The 16,328-nt window shown below is 36.0% G+C and overlaps 1 protein-coding gene across 1 annotated transcript in view; it reads left to right on the forward strand.

Moving 5' to 3' along the window:
* LOC107563037 (LIM domain-binding protein 3-like) overlaps positions 1 to 15,522 on the forward strand; it is a 36,403-nt gene extending 20,881 nt beyond the window's left edge. Inside the window, exons 11-17 of the mRNA XM_016247812.1 lie at positions 8,472 to 8,528; positions 9,608 to 9,747; positions 12,742 to 13,111; positions 13,858 to 14,038; positions 14,143 to 14,263; positions 14,356 to 14,471; positions 14,568 to 15,522. Of these exons, the coding sequence (XP_016103298.1) occupies positions 8,472 to 8,528; positions 9,608 to 9,747; positions 12,742 to 13,111; positions 13,858 to 14,038; positions 14,143 to 14,263; positions 14,356 to 14,471; positions 14,568 to 14,657 (1,075 nt within the window). The 3' untranslated portion in view covers positions 14,658 to 15,522. The remainder of the gene's footprint in view (positions 1 to 8,471; positions 8,529 to 9,607; positions 9,748 to 12,741; positions 13,112 to 13,857; positions 14,039 to 14,142; positions 14,264 to 14,355; positions 14,472 to 14,567) is intronic.
* The last annotated feature ends 806 nt before the right edge of the window (positions 15,523 to 16,328 follow it).

Below are 16,328 nucleotides of genomic sequence, written 5' to 3' on the forward strand. Positions count from 1 at the left end.
TGCCCCGTGTATCATCAGCCTTAGACAGAATGGGGGGCCTTTGAATAATATTTTGGACAATGGGGATCCTTGAACCACTGAATTAGATAATTTGTTATTTGACCTTTTTCTGTGTAGATCTAAGAATCTAAACTTTTGATTCTGTGATAGCATTTCAGTGATTACGTAGGGCAGGGTTGTTTAAAAAGTTTAGCAAATGTTGAAATCGCTTGCACATGCAGTCAGTTTTATTCCAGGAGTAATTTCTTATCTGTTGAAAAGCTAAATCCTGACATACAGTAAAAGCTTTCGCTTTAGACCAAACTTCAAATCACCAACACTATTATCTCTTTGAAGATTTTTTTTTTCCGTTGATGTTCTGAACTTGTCAGACATTTCTTACTTAAGCCTGTGGTTAAATATTAGACTGCCTAGGGGTTTCAAGTGATAAGGATGTTGATCTGTCAGTCAGTTGTCTAACTTTGCATTGGTCTGGGATCAGAGTGGAAAAATGTTGTTACTCTGACAGATCACTATTTTAGAATCCTATGGTTCTATTTTGAGAAAATGAGGCTGTTAGTAAGACATTACGGTGGGAGTGTACATTTTATTTGTGTAGGAAGAGTAATAACCCTTAGCTAGATGAGTGGTGGCTGAAGGGACAAGCTCTGTGTCTGGAGGATGAGCGAAGGCGCGTGAAGGCATCAGAACTTCAAGCGGTTGAGCATGATGGATGTCAATGTCTGTGAGTAGAGAGAGAGTCTATAAACCAGGACTTTTTCTCCAGGTAATTATGCCTGTCTGGTTCTCACATAGGGAAATGGTGTTAGCACTGCTTTGGGCTGGTTTGCGCAAAATTTGTATTTATAGCATAGAATTATGCCTCTGCTAACTTGTCCTTCTCTCATACCATTTCACCACTGGCTTACTTCACTTCTGAGCCTCCCACTTGCATGCAGTGCATGCTGGGAAGACTGTGTTACCACACTGGAGTGCTTGTGGCCCTGGGTGGCTGGCCCCTCCTTCACTCTTCATCCTTGTCATATTTATTCAGATCTCTGCCTTCATGTACATTTGAACATGACATGCTAGGTCGACATATGTTGCATCAGTTAGCTCTTTTGTATGTAATGCTGTCATTTTCTTCATATTTTCAGTCTCCAACTTTTCATCAGACACTTCTCACTTGACTGAAACAAAACAGTCATTTCATTGCACATCACTGCAGTGCTGTTTCCTGCTGTCCATTAAGTCGTATGTTTGTTTTGCTCGGTCCGCCAAGGATTTTGTTTTCAATATGTCTTATCAAGTTGGAACTTTATTGCTATCAGTAATTTGATGCTTTTTTCTTTTTTGGTTCTATAAATACATATTGATGGTTGTTGAGAACATCATTGCATCTGTGCACAAGTCTGTGATGGACTAATCATGTGGAAAGGCTTTTTGGCACAGGGATTTGTTTAGGTGTGAAAGTAGGCACGGATTCAAAAGATGTATACAGAAATGAAATTAACTTTAAACTTTGTATTAAATAATGTTCTTTAAAAATGTCCTAATATTAATATTTAGATATATGGCCTATAGCCTGATAACTTTTTTTTCCTATGAAAAGGCTGGAAGTAATCATTCCCATTTTATAATTGCAGTTTTATTTTATTAATATTTATATACTATTATGGTATATATTGATATTTTGAATTTTACTTTTATATTTTCATTTTGTTTTTAGTTCAAATTTTAATAATTGCATTATTTTTATTAGTTTTCCCATTTAGCTTTAAATGATTTATATTGCAGTTTCAGTTTAGTAACTTCAACTTATTTTAATTAGTTTCCAAGGCCACATTTCTAATTTTCAATTCCAAAGTTTTTTTTAAAGGTTTTCTTACATGTTTTATATTTAGTTAATGTTTCACATTCACATGCATTATATTATATTATATTATATTATATTATGTATTGTGCTTATATTATTGTACTTTTTAAATATTGAAATGTCAAGCCAGCAGAGTGCCACCATTTTTTTCAGTTTGTCACAGAACAATGATTTTGGTGTTTTGTGACAAATTTCTCTTTTCCATAATGCAAATATCTCGTCTTTAGTGTCAGATGTGATCCAAGCAGCTTTGTATGAATCTGTTGAATCTTCATTGTTGTATTGTTCTACTAGTCTGTAGTCTTTATACGCTATGTGTTGCAATCATTCAGTGTGAATTGCTTCTTTAGTATTTAACAACCTTTTTTCACTAATTTATTTATTTAATTATGGATAGTCTCTACCCTTGTTAAAAAGCCTCTCCGTAATTCTCTGCATAATATTAAATAATTTATTTGGTGTTTTTAACCCATCTTTAAGGTCAAATGTTTCACATTCACATGCATTATATTATATTATATTATATTATGTATTGTGCTTATATTATTGTACTTTTTAAATATTGAAATGTCAAGCCAGCAGAGTGCCATCATTTTTTTCAGTTTGTCACAGAACAATGATTTTGGTGTTTTGTGACAAATTTCTCTTTTCCATAATGCAAATATCTCGTCTTTAGTGTCAGATGTGATCCAAGCAGCTTTGTATGAATCTGTTGAATCTTCATTGTTGTATTGTTCTACTAGTCTGTAGTCTTTATACGCTATGTGTTGCAATCATTCAGTGTGAATTGCTTCTTTAGTATTTAACAACCTTTTTTCACTAATTTATTTATTTAATTATGGATAGTCTCTACCCTTGTTAAAAAGCCTCTCCGTAATTCTCTGCATAATATTAAATAATTTATTTGGTGTTTTTAACCCATCTTTAAGGTCATTTTCTGTCATGCATGATTGTAAGATACAAAAGTGGCCAAATTAGCCTTTTTTTTTTTTTAAAGCTTTCAAAGAAACACATAAGTCTTTGCTGTAACTCAATACCCAGTCATATGTCTTCCTGTATGTTAATAGGTTTCTTTAATAAAAGGACTTAATATTTTCCTCAAAACGGTTATAAATGGAAACAGATGTTTAATACTTAATTCTGCATGGATTGGAAACCAGAACCTATCCTTTAGTATTTAACAACCTTTTTTCACTAATTTATTTATTTAATTATGGATAGTCTCTACCCTTGTTAAAAAGCCTCTCCGTAATTCTCTGCATAATATTAAATAATTTATTTGGTGTTTTTAACCCATCTTTAAGGTCATTTTCTGTCATGCATGATTGTAAGATACAAAAGTGGCCAAATTAGCCTTTTTTTATTTTTTTAAAGCTTTCAAAGAAACACATAAGTCTTTGCTGTAACTCAATACCCAGTCATATGTCTTCCTGTATGTTAATAGGTTTCTTTAATAAAAGGACTTAATATTTTCCTCAAAACGGTTATAAATGGAAACAAATGTTTAATACTTAATTCTGCATGGATTGGAAACCAGAACCTATCAAACATTCAACGCTTTACAGTCCCTCCAATGTGTGGTTGTATGAATATTTCATATTTCATTCAATATTTATTCAGTCTTTCTTCACAACCCTCTTCTATGCCAATTTCGTTTGCTAATTTGCATGTAAAGAGAAGATAGTCTACATGTTAGGCTGCTTTTCATGAGAATGTGTTGCACTAATCCGCTTTAGGATGAGAACACATTTTTCCCTATGTCCAAACTATGTGTCAAGCATATAATGCCAGCAGGTGGCACTGCAGTATCTTGTCTGAATTATCCTCTGCCTGTCTTGACTCTCTTTGCCCTCTGGGTCTGGTCCATTAAATAGCGAGTTACACGTTTGCAAGTAGTTTAGTACATGTTTCAGTTACAACCCCTCTTTCTGAAGGCGTTGTCTGCATCTGTGATCTGTATTTCATTGTTCTCTGAATCTGTGCTGAGATTCAAGATTTTGTTAATATAGCTAAACCAGAGTTTGACAGCCTAGCTAGTTGATGGATACAGTGATTAGGACTTTATGATCTATATAGTCTTTGTGTATGTGTGTGTGAGAGAGAGAAAGACCCACTCGGAGCGAGAACGAGGTGTGGCAGTGAGGACCCGGGAGAGAGGGGTTACATAATCATAATTTCTTAAGATATCATTTTTGGTTTGTTTGTGTGTAGACTTTCTCTGATTTCAGTCTCTCACAGCTTGCAATAAATGCTAATCTGTGTTTGCTTTCTGCCACCACACACCTCTCCCAAAGCCCCTCCAATACACATATACATGCTCCTCTTACATTATACACTTAAAATAACAGAGGGATTCAATACACATACAAGTTCACCACAGAAAGTGTTTAAATCTTCGTGAAGGCTTCATAAATGTCTGCAACCAACATTTACAGACCTTTCTCTCTGTTCCATAACCATAACTCAATATGAGCCACAGAATGACATTAAAGCTGAAGTGTGTCATTTCTGAGCCAGTAAGATCACAAATTGGAATTGCAAACGTAACTATTTTTATACAGGTTTCCAGAACATTTTCCCTCTTTTTTTATTGGTCGGACAAACAGATAGTCCTGTTCAAAAATCACACATTTCTGTATCAATCATATTGTACAAATTCATATGAAATCACTACTTTATAAAATAGTTGCATGAGACTGGGTTGGTTGGTTGCCAATATTGCTGTGTTGGATTGGTCATAAACGTGGGGTCAATCGACAAGAAAACCTACAAATGGTTCACTTATAGGTATTTGTGCAAATTAGCATGGACTAAATACAAAAAAATAATCAGACACTTCAGCTTTAAATGCTCTCTTTATTTCATCTTTTACCTCACTCTTTTCTATGGGCTTTTTCAACATAAAATGAGACCGGAAGAGAGAGAGAGAGATGGTCAGGAAGGATGGTTGTGTGAAGGGGGTCAGCCATCGGTCCACCACCAGGCCTGCTGCTGCTAGGTGCCTGCCTTTTATCTTCTCTCTCCTGCCTGGGCGGCTCCAACATCAATCTATTTTCATCATTCATTTGATTGTGTTGATTATGTACAGGGGATGCCAATTGATTAAAGAAATGTCTATTTGTGAATAATGCACTTTTCTTTGCTTGGATCACAGGGGAGTATTATTTAACACTAATCTACTGCTCTCTAACCACTGAATTGTATTTTATGGACAGACTAAAAGGGTTTATGTAACCTACGTATAAACCCTGCGTCATTGTAAAATGATGAGGTCCTGCCATATGCAGTTCATTGCCCCTGTTTGAACACATGATTGATTTTAGCCCATATGTCTGGATTCATTTAATTCATCCTAGAAAAGCACTTACAGTTGTCTCAGCTGCTGAGACACCAATTTATAATACAGTCCGGTCCTTCTTCACAGCTCAAATGGTGACTCATACCAAATCGATAGTTCATAGTCTTTTGTGTTACAGTTTTTACAATCCTTCAATGACAAAATAGATAAGTCTAATGAGAATAAAGCAATTAACATTTCTTTCCCCCATGATGGACATCCTTGCATTCTGCTCAGAAATGTTGTAAGCATGAGAATGAAACAGCTGCTTCTAACAAAATGTAACTTAAATTAAGCCATATATGCATACATGGCCTGAAACACGGCTGCTGTCTGTATTTATGGCTTGACATCAGCTTAACATCAGTTTCTGACATCACTGCAACCTAACCTTGTATCTAGTACTCCGGCTGAGCATGCTTCAGTTTTCACCAGTATTGCACCTGTCTGTCCGCCTACTATTGCTGCTTTGCCCAATGAGCTCCTTTCGGAGCTGCAGATAGCCAATCAGGCACCCAAACCTGATGCGGAGCAGATTCCTGAGCAAACTACTGTAGCCAGGTAAAGTTGCATGCGTTGCATTTTATGCTTGGTTTATTGTATTCCTCATTGGTATGTATATGTGCAATGCATACGCAAAAGATTGTGGTCAGTAAGATTTTTATTGACTTTTATTCAGCAAGAATGCATTAAATTGACCAAAAGTGACAGTAAAAACTTTTATAATGTTACAAAAGATAGATTACAAATTTAAGATTTTATTGCAGTCATCAAAGTATGCTGGAAAAACACATTTGTTTCCACAAAATATTAAACAGCACAACTGTTTTCAACATTGATTATAATGAGAAATGTTTCTTGAGCAATAAATCAACCTATCATAATGATTGCTGACTGAACACTGGAGTAATGGCTGCTGAAAATTCAGCTTTACAAACTCAAGTGTAAATGACATTATAAAATCTATTACAATAGAAAACCGTTATTCTAAATTGTAATAATATTTCACACTATTAATGTTTTACTGTGTTTTTGATCAAATAAATGAAGTCTTGTTGAGCACAAGAGACTTCTTTCAAAAGCATTTAAAAATCTAAGTTCTAAGTTTCTGCTGTTTTTTTTTGTTTGTTTGTTTTTTGTTTTTTGTTTGTATGTTTGGGGTTTTCATTCCTAATTTTACTTTTTTGAAAAGGAACACAGTTTAAAATGTGATTACTTACAGGTCATTTGTTTGGCTGTGTGTAGGACATTTGTTTGGCTGTGTGTAGTATTAGCGAGTTGTTTCAATTTGAATTCACTTCTGTTAGTGGAGACACATGATAGATGTTATAGAAAATTAACTATTGATATTAGATTTTAACCTAACATTTGATAGATTGTAGGACAAAGTCAAATTGTGTTAGAACAGAGAGTCTCCATTGATCCTGGAGACTCAAAGCAAAGCCAATCCTCCAATCCTATTAATGTTATAATCAATGACTTTAATCCTCTAATATGATCTTCTTTGTCTTAACCCAATTTCTTTTTGCAGCTGCTGCTTCATTTGCTACAGCTTATTACTACTAATACCCTTCCCCCAAAGGAAACTAGAAACTCACATTTGATTGAATCCATGTCATCAATGACATGATGGCTGTTTATTTTGGCCTTCTGCTTTTATGAGTGGCGTCTCTTTATCATCACATTGTTCAACAACACTTGACCCAAATAAAAACCTCCCTAGACTTCCATGAACTACTTTTTAAACTTAACATCACCATAAGCACTTATATGTGCCATCTTCTTGTGTTACTTCAACAACAAAAGTAAGAACAGGTGTTAATGAAACCAGAGATAAAGTTACTTAATATGTTTCCTCTGGGGATTGAGCATTAATTTTCCTTACATGTTTTTTTTTTCTTTTAATGAGGTACTACTACACCCGATGATGTAATGTAACCCTCAAGCATTTTATTTGCTTTTTTGATAAGTCTCTAACAGTCCCAGTCAAGTCTCAGATCTCGAAGTTAACCTTATTTTATGAAATCTTTTTCCATTTTTTAAATGTAATATTAAATGTTAATAATATTAAATATGTATTATTTCTAGAGATTTAATTTGATCTTTTTAACCAAGTCATAAGTCAGTTTTGAGACCTAAGTGTGAGTTTTCATATCTGGGCATTGAAACCCAAATCCAATGGGCCTTTGACAATCAGTTTTCGTGTTTCTTAAAGGGATAGTTCATCCAAAAATGAAAATTACCCCATGATTTACTTACCCTCAAGCTATTCTAGGTGTATATGACTCTCATCTTTCAGACGAATACAATCAGAGTTATATTAAAAAATGTCCTGGCTCTTCCGAGCTTTATAATGGCAGTGAATGGGGTTCGAGATTTTGAGAGCAAACCAAAACACCGGTAACGATTTTGAAGTACAAAACGAGGATTTGTAAAGAAAAATGGCAGAGGATTACACTACGCCTACATCATCTGCTGGAATGCCACTCTCTAGTGAACGCAAGTATGACAGTTAGTGGAAGTTAGATATTATGGTTTTAAATATGGATATTTTTCTTACACAAACACATTGCTTCAGAAGGCCTTTATTAACCCCCCAGAGCCATGTGGAGTACTTTTATGATGGATGGGCACACTTTTTTGAGCTTCAACATTTTGACCCCCATTCATTGCCATTATAAAGCTCAGAATAGCCAGGACATTTTTTTTATTGTATTTGTCTGAAAGAAGAAAGACATTACACCTAGGGTAGCTTGAGGGTGACTAAATCATGGGATTGTTCTCATTTTTGGGTGAACTATCCCTTTAAGTAAGTTTGTTTTTTTGACATGGCAGAAACTCTTTGCATGTATCCATTGCTTACACTGACACAGCAGTTTATTGTTTATCAGTTTATAGTTTAGCCCTGAAATATATGAATCATGTGTTAGATAAATTTTTTGCTAGCTACTGAAATATAGTTGTTGGTACATGGTGGATCTTTGCTTTGAACGCATATGTTTGTTTTCTGTTTTGCTCATGGTCTGATTGTTGCCATGTTCACTCATATTGTACTGTACTCATACTGTTGTTATATTCAGACAAAACAAGAATGGAATACATATCTGACAAGTATTTAAAGAGTTACTGCATATTCAGTTAATCTCCATATGTATTTTGGAAATCCAAAGTATCTGATCCTGTTGGTCGTGCAGATATGAGTGCACATGTCCACTCTCTGGTTCATTCTAGGCATGATACGTTTGACTGTCCACCATTTTTCTCTTTGTTACATTATAGCTTCAACTTGCAGACCTCTATGGGTTACACTTCCCAGTACAAAACCTCCATCTCCAGGTACTGCTGTGGTCCAGCTCTGTATTCAATCAGCAAGTGTGTTTTCTCCCTCCCAGTGTCAGTGTGGCCTGTCACATGTGCCATAACACATCTTTTCCTCCTTTCTGCTTCTTTTAGCCAATTTACCTAAAGGATAATACTTATGCTAGGGGGATTGTTCTTTAGCTATCAAGATGTAACCATCTATATGTGTCTTTATGTATATACATGGAAAAGATTTGTGTAATTTTACTCAAATTAATGGAGGCTCTCTCTTTTAACACTGTTGTTGTTTCTAGACTGTCTTTTTCTTGTGCACTGCGCTGTTAAAATAACACTAATTTTTGCATTAAAACTGTAATGAAGGGATTTAAGGTAAGACATCTTCAAATGTGTATGTGATTATGTGGTCAGACATCCTTGGGTAATATTAGCAGTAATATCAGTCTCTGAGAACTGAATGTGCATCCAAACTTATAGTCAGTAACTAATTTAAGCCTGTTGACAGCTAAAGTTACCAAAGGAAATATCACATTTTTTCTATTTGTAGATATTTAGAAGACTAGATAAACAAGAGAAAAACAGCTGACATACTGTAAAAAATAAACAACCTTAGGAAAAAAAATTTGGGTAATGTGTCATGTGGTGTTTAATTCTTGTTGCCCTTTCTGCATGTTTACACTTGCAACTTTATAGTGACAGATGTGCAGAACATTTTATTATTATAGATTTTGTACATGTTTCTGTATAGAGATATGTACCACATATTTAAAACTTAAAATACAGTTACAGTTTGCACACAGTACGTATGTTTGGTGCAAATACGAATATGGCAAATACATAATTTCACAGAGAAAAGAAATATGGGCATCAATGGGTTAAGTCTAGTAAAACATGTAGTAGCTTTTTATAAAACATCAACAATATAATTATTATATATTGCAATTATAATTAATAAAAAAGAAAGCATCTGCCAAAAGTGTAATGTGAATGTTTTAGATTGATCAGGAAAAGTTTAAGTAGTTAGGAAAAGCAGAAACAAGGAGTAGCTTCTCATTTGAACTGAAATGTTACTGAGTTTCTGGTCTGTTCTTCTGTAGTTCTTACACCCAGCCTCCACCTATGCAGCAGCCGCCACCACCCATGCAGCACAGCTCCATCCAGATCCCTCTAGGTCCACCTCCATCTAAAGTGGTCAGCACTGCCACCATTGTGCCCGCAGCCTACCTAACTGCCCCAGGTAGCCATTGCACATACAGTGGGTATAGAAAATAATCACTTCCTTTAAAATAATCACATTTTGTTGCTTTGCATCCTGAAATGAAGACGGACACAGTTTTTGTTTTATCCAGCTGTATTTACAAGAGAAAGATATAAAACCAACATGTCAGAAAAAATCTAAAATAAAAACCAGAATCACTGAGTTGGAAGAAGGATCACCCCCTTGAGTCAGTATTTTGTTGAACCACATTTAGCTTTAATTACAGTCTGTTGGGATATGTCTCTACTAACTTTGCACAACTAGACTTTGCAATATTTACTCACTCTTTGCAGAACTGCTCAAGTTCAGTTAAATTTGATGGTGACCGTTTGTGGACTGCAGTCTTCAAGTCATTCCACAGATTTTCAATGGGGTTTATGTCTGGGCTCTGACTAGGCCATGCAAGGACATTCACCTTTTTCTCCTTCAACCACTGTGTGCTCAGTTTTGCTGTGTGTTTTGGGTCATTGTCATGTTGGAAGGTAAATATTCTTCCCATCGACAACTTTCTGGCTGAGGGCAGCAAATTTTCCTCAGGGATTTGACTGTATTTTGTTCCATCCATTTTTCCTTCTATCCTGACCCATAACAGGATATTACCACCTCAATGTTTTACTGGAGGAATGCTGTTATTTGGATGGTGAGCTGTATTGGATTTCCACCAGACATATCGTTTGGTGTTGAGGCCAAATAATTCAATTTTAGTTTTTTCTGACCATAACACATTTTTCCATGTGGCCTCAGAATCTTCAAGGTGCGTTTTGGCAAAGCTCAGTCGTGACTGCATGTGGCCTTTCTTGAGGAGTGGTAATTTATTGCAGCCCTCCCATACAAGCTACATTTGTTGAGAATTTGTGATGTTGTTGTCACATGCACACAATGTCATAAATTCCTGCAACTGCTTCAGAGTTGCTGTAGGCCTCTTGGTCGCCTCTCTGACCAGTTTCTTCCTGGCTCTTTCATCCAGTTTGGAGCGACGTCCTGATCTAGAGAGGGTCTGTGTTCTACCAAATACCCCCTACTTCCTAATAATAGACTTCACTGTGCTTCTAGGCATTGATAAAACCTTTGAATTTTTTTTTGTATCCATCTCAAGTTCCTGTACACAACTTTATCCCGGAGATCTTTTGACAGTGCCTTGCCACCCATAGTTGATCGTTTGCTTCAGTTGCACTACCAATGACTGAAATGCTCCAGGAAAGCTCTTTTCATGCTGAGCTAATCAAAATCACCACAGCTGATCACAGCTGAAAGTCAAATGCCATTGAGAAAGTGATTAGTTACACCTGACTGAGTTTACAAGTAATTTTTAGGAGGGGGGTAATCCTTTTTCCAACTCAGTGATTGTTTTTTTTGTTTTTTTTCTGACATGTTGGTGTAACCCTGGGTGTACTTGGGTTAATTAAGCCTTTACGTTATTTCTAGAGTGATTAATCCCTGTGTATTTTGATTGTAAACATTCACGTTTAAGTTCGTTACTGTGTTTATTTTTAAGAGTGGTCACCTATATTATGTTATATCTTTCACTTGGATGTTATAAGTTGCACTGAGTAAATGCAACTGGATAAAACTGTCTCTGTCATCATTTCAGGCTGCAAAGAAGCAAAATGTGATTATTTTAAAGGGGTCATATGAAGCAATTTCAAGTTTTCCTTTCTCTTTGGAGTGTTACAAGCTGTTCATGCATAGATAAGATCCCTAAAGTTGCAAAGACTAAAGTCTCAAATCCAAAGAGATATTCTTTATAAAAGTTAAGACTTGTCCACGCCCTCCTAAAACGCCTCATTTAAACACGCCCCCACATGTCTACATCACTGTGTAGGAAGATTTGCATAACACCGCCCAAATGTTCACGCAAAGAAAGAAGGCATAACTTTGATTCTGGCTGTAGTATTGTTGTTGCCGCCGCTGCCATGTCGTGGAGACACTGTGTGTTTCGTTGTGAAAGCGAAACTACTTTGTTTGGCCTTCCAAAAGAGGACGATATCCGCTTCGTCATGCCTAGAGCTGATCCGTGCTGGTCGCTGAGGGAATACATCAACTTTGCGCTGTGGATCGCCGGATCGGCTTTCACCGTGGACGAAGCGGAGTCCAGCCCGGGGTCGTCACATGTGGTTGCCGCAAGCCCGCCGGCCACTCCTTCGTCGAACCCGCCGGCCGCGCCATTCTCAAGCCTGCTGACCTCCGCTCACTCAAGCCCGCCGTGTGTGACGCTGTGTGTTTCATTGTGAAAGCAAAACTACTTTGTTTGAACACAACTAGAAATCAGTGGTTAAGTTGTATTTACAACACTATTCCAGAACAGTTCAACCCATATATTCAGATGTGTGCAGCACATTTTATGGAGGACTGTTGCCGGCTGTTCTGACTCACAGACTGTAAGTACGTTTTTTATATTTAAAGAATTTGCCACTGACGATTCAAACGCGAGTTTTGAGCATATAGAGTAGCGTTTGTAGTTTGTCATTTCTCTGATCACAAATGCAGACATGGCTTTATGTTTACGCAGTGCAATGCAATGCAATGTGTAAAAAGACCGTCATTATAATCCTTAATTATGTCGCCACTGGATGCAACAAATGCCTCGTTTATAATGGGTTTTTTAATGTTTTGTCTCGTTGCTCCATCACAGCACGGTAAGGGGCGTAACATTTCCGTCACACGCTTGAGGTATTCGGCCAATCACAACGCTTTTCAGACCGATGAGCTTTGTAAAAAGTGACGCTTTTCAGAAAGGCGGGGGGCATTGAGGAGAAACAATAATGTACAGTATGTGGAAAATAATGTGTTTTTTTAACCTTAAACCGCATAAACACATTTCATTACACCAAATACACAAAATAATGTTCTTTTTAGCAACATCATATGATATTTTCTATACCCACTCTATTTGATATAATTCAGTGTGTGTGTGTCCATCTTTGTATGACTGTATGTATGCAATACTAACTCATGGGCATCTTTTATCACCAGCTCCTCCAATGGTTCACAAACCTGCTCCTCCTCCACCTGCTCCTGCCGCAGCTCCAGCGTCTTCTTCCAACAGGCCTCCTTGGGTTACTGATGAGAACTTTGCCGAGAAATTTGACCCTAGCAAACCCACCACCACCAAAAATATCAGAGTGAACCCTCTTCCCCAGGCGGCCCCACCACCACCAGCCTACATCCCCAACCACGTCCCTGCTGCCGCTCCTGCTGCACCCAGCCCTGCATTCAACCCCGCCCCTCCTCCATTCAACCCTGCCCCCTTCCCACCTGTGGCTCGTGGAGTTGCTCAAAGGGCAGAGCGTTTTGCAGCCAGCAACAGAACACCTCTGTGTGGAGCCTGCAATAGCATCATCAGGTGTGATAGCACTTGTGTGACATTCACCCATCTGTAATCACAAGACCTCTTGTGATATGTTTTAATTCGAATTCGGACACTTTTATGTCCCAGAGTTTGATTTGTATTCAAACTAGCAGATTTCCGATTTTTCATATATATATATATATATATATATATATATATGTGTGTGTGTGTGTGTGTGTGTGTGAATATACATGTTGCAATTTCATTAATTAAAATAAAGCTTAAATATAAATACAAATAAAACTAAACAGATGAAAAACCTAAATATAAATTAGTTTAAGATGAAGTAGTAAAATTATTTAAACTGAAACTCAAATAAAATAAAGCTAAATATATCATATTTAAAAATATATATTTAAAAAGCCAAAAATGATTAATTACTAAAATTTGAAATAAAATTAGAAAGTGAAAATTTAAAAATAAAAGCTAATTCAATAATAGTGTATAAATAATACTAAAATAAAAAAGCATTCTATGTGTAGATTTTTTTTAATTACAGACCCAGACATTAAATGTTAACATTAGTAAATCATTAAAAGTATGATCATTTAAACAAAGTTCACCTTAAATACACTTGGAGAGAATATTTTTGTGTCACTTCCAGTCATTTCCTTAGCAAGACAGAAATCTGTCCGATTTATTCCAAGAAAAAAAAATTTGCTGTTAAATGTTCTCAAAACATCATTTGTCTTTGATGAATGTCCAAGGACATTTTTAATTAGTGTTTTTTTACTCTTCAGGGGACCATTCCTGGTGGCATTGGGTCGTTCCTGGCATCCAGAGGAGTTCAATTGCCATTATTGCCACACGTCCCTGGCTGATGTCAGCTTTGTGGAGGAGCAGAATAATGTTTACTGTGAAAACTGCTATGGCGAGTTCTTTGCACCTACCTGTGCTCGCTGCAACACCAAGATCATGGGAGTATGTTGAAAACATATTAACATTGCGCACACACATGCACAGACATGACTGAAACCACACTTCACAGGTACTGACAGTTATTCCACTCCACATCTGCTCAACAGGAAGTGATGCATGCACTGCGGCAGACCTGGCACACCACTTGCTTTGTGTGTGCAGCTTGTGGAAAGCCCTTTGGAAACAGCCTCTTTCATATGGAGGATGGTGAGCCATATTGTGAGAAAGGTATGGGAGCCACCAGCTATGTCTGACAAAAATGTGTATGCAATTATACAGTCTAGACTACTATTATTTTCATTAAATGTTTCTGTCACCAGATTATATTGCACTCTTCAGCACAAAGTGCCATGGCTGTGACTTCCCAGTTGAGGCAGGAGACAAATTTATTGAAGCTCTTGGTCACACATGGCATGATACCTGCTTTGTTTGTGCGGTAGGTTCAAAATAATTTTGTTATAGCACTTGTCCATATGGTTTATAAATGATTCAGCACTGAGGAATTATGACGCATTTCTGTCCCAACATACAGGTGTGCAATGTGAACCTGGAAGGACAGGCTTTCTACTCCAAGAAGGACAAGCCCTTATGCAAGAAGCATGCACATGCCATCAATGTGTAGATGCTTCAACATTGCATCATAAGCTGTCAGTGAAGGAATTAAATGCAATTAATGTAACATTTGCATGTGTGGTTTTACGCCAATCCATCAGTGCCAATCCAAATGACACAAAAACTAATGTAAAAGATATACAGTATATCGTTTATTAAACAGCATATTAGTAAGCAAATGACTGAATGATACATAAACTAGGCTTTTTGACCTTTTTAATCCAAATCCAATGTGCACATATAATTTAAGGTAATTTTTTGTCTTTATTATAACCCTAATACATTTACATACATGCACTTGTTTGTCTGATATACATTAATTTAAGAGATATAACATTTTCACATTTTTGGGGGTTTGGTGAATTTATGCAACATACAATTTTTGTGATATTAGTGACTACAACCTTAATTTTAAAGATATTAATATTCTACATGAATGTTGAAGATTGCCTGCAGATGTAGTTGCTCTTGACATAGTCTGTCATGTCTTGAATCATTCATAAACCAGAAACAGCCTGAAAATGTCTATGCATGTTATTATGCCTTAAACTCTAAAGTAAATTGAAATGTGTTTTTATTCCATTACTATTTGTTTTCCTGAACAGTAATGAGGCCTATAGATCCCTGACTTGAATATCAGTCACAAAAGGTTGTTAAATAGATTGAGACTGGATGTTGTTGTGCAGTCTTTTCAATACTGAATGAGTGTTTTATGTGTTACTAATCTTGTTTATTTGTGCTTTTAGTGTGTGTGAAAGCAAGTGAGCTAACTCATGCGTATGTGATGTCAACATTAGCATTATGTGTCATTCTGTTTTTATCGACTTATTTTAAGAATATAAGCAGGGCATCTGAAAAGGTAACAGAATTTATTTTAATTTATTTATTATTGCCCTCACAGTGTATGCAAGACATAATTAGCTATAATAATGTCCAGCTCTCAAGGTTTAACAGGATTTTTGTTGATCATGTTTTGCCTTGTCACCTATTATAGTTGATTTTTGTTCTGTTATTTATTGTGTGCAAAACCTCAATATTTATATAATCTTTGCAAATGCTGTACTGTTCTGAATTTGCATGGATAATTTACTTGTTTTCTTTGCCAAGGATGGATTCAGATTTTTATTGAAAAAATTATTTATTTAACAAGACAGAGCCACACACACTCACAGGATGAAAGTTGTGTTGTTAATACGTTTCTTAAAATTAATAACAAATGGGGCACCTGCGATTTTTTTTTTTAGATTACAGTAAAGTGTTTGTTTCATGCCACGCTATTAAAGAACATCGGGGTCAAATTCTGAGATTGCAATTGCATACACTCAGGTTTTCCTTTATAATATTGATATTTTATGCATAAAATTCACTTAATATAACTTTTATTTAGACATTTTATGAACGTGTCCTTGATTTATCAGTATATATTTTCACTGCCATATTGAAGTTAATCTAACCTACCATATCAGTTGAAATGTGTTCTTAGGGCTACTTTTGAATTTGGCTTGTTTTTTTGTTTTTTTTATATTACTAACACAATGGTTTGGCATATCATAATTGCCTCTCTTAAATTTAATAAATTGTATGCTTCGCTATTAAAGAACATCGGGGTCAAATTCTGAGATTGCAATTGCATACACTCAGGTTTTCCTTTATAATATTGATATTTTATGCATAAAATTCA

Source organism: Sinocyclocheilus grahami, unplaced genomic scaffold (assembly GCF_001515645.1).
Source record: "Sinocyclocheilus grahami isolate Dianchi unplaced genomic scaffold, SAMN03320097.WGS_v1.1 scaffold855.1, whole genome shotgun sequence".
NCBI classification, from domain to species: domain Eukaryota; kingdom Metazoa; phylum Chordata; class Actinopteri; order Cypriniformes; family Cyprinidae; genus Sinocyclocheilus; species Sinocyclocheilus grahami.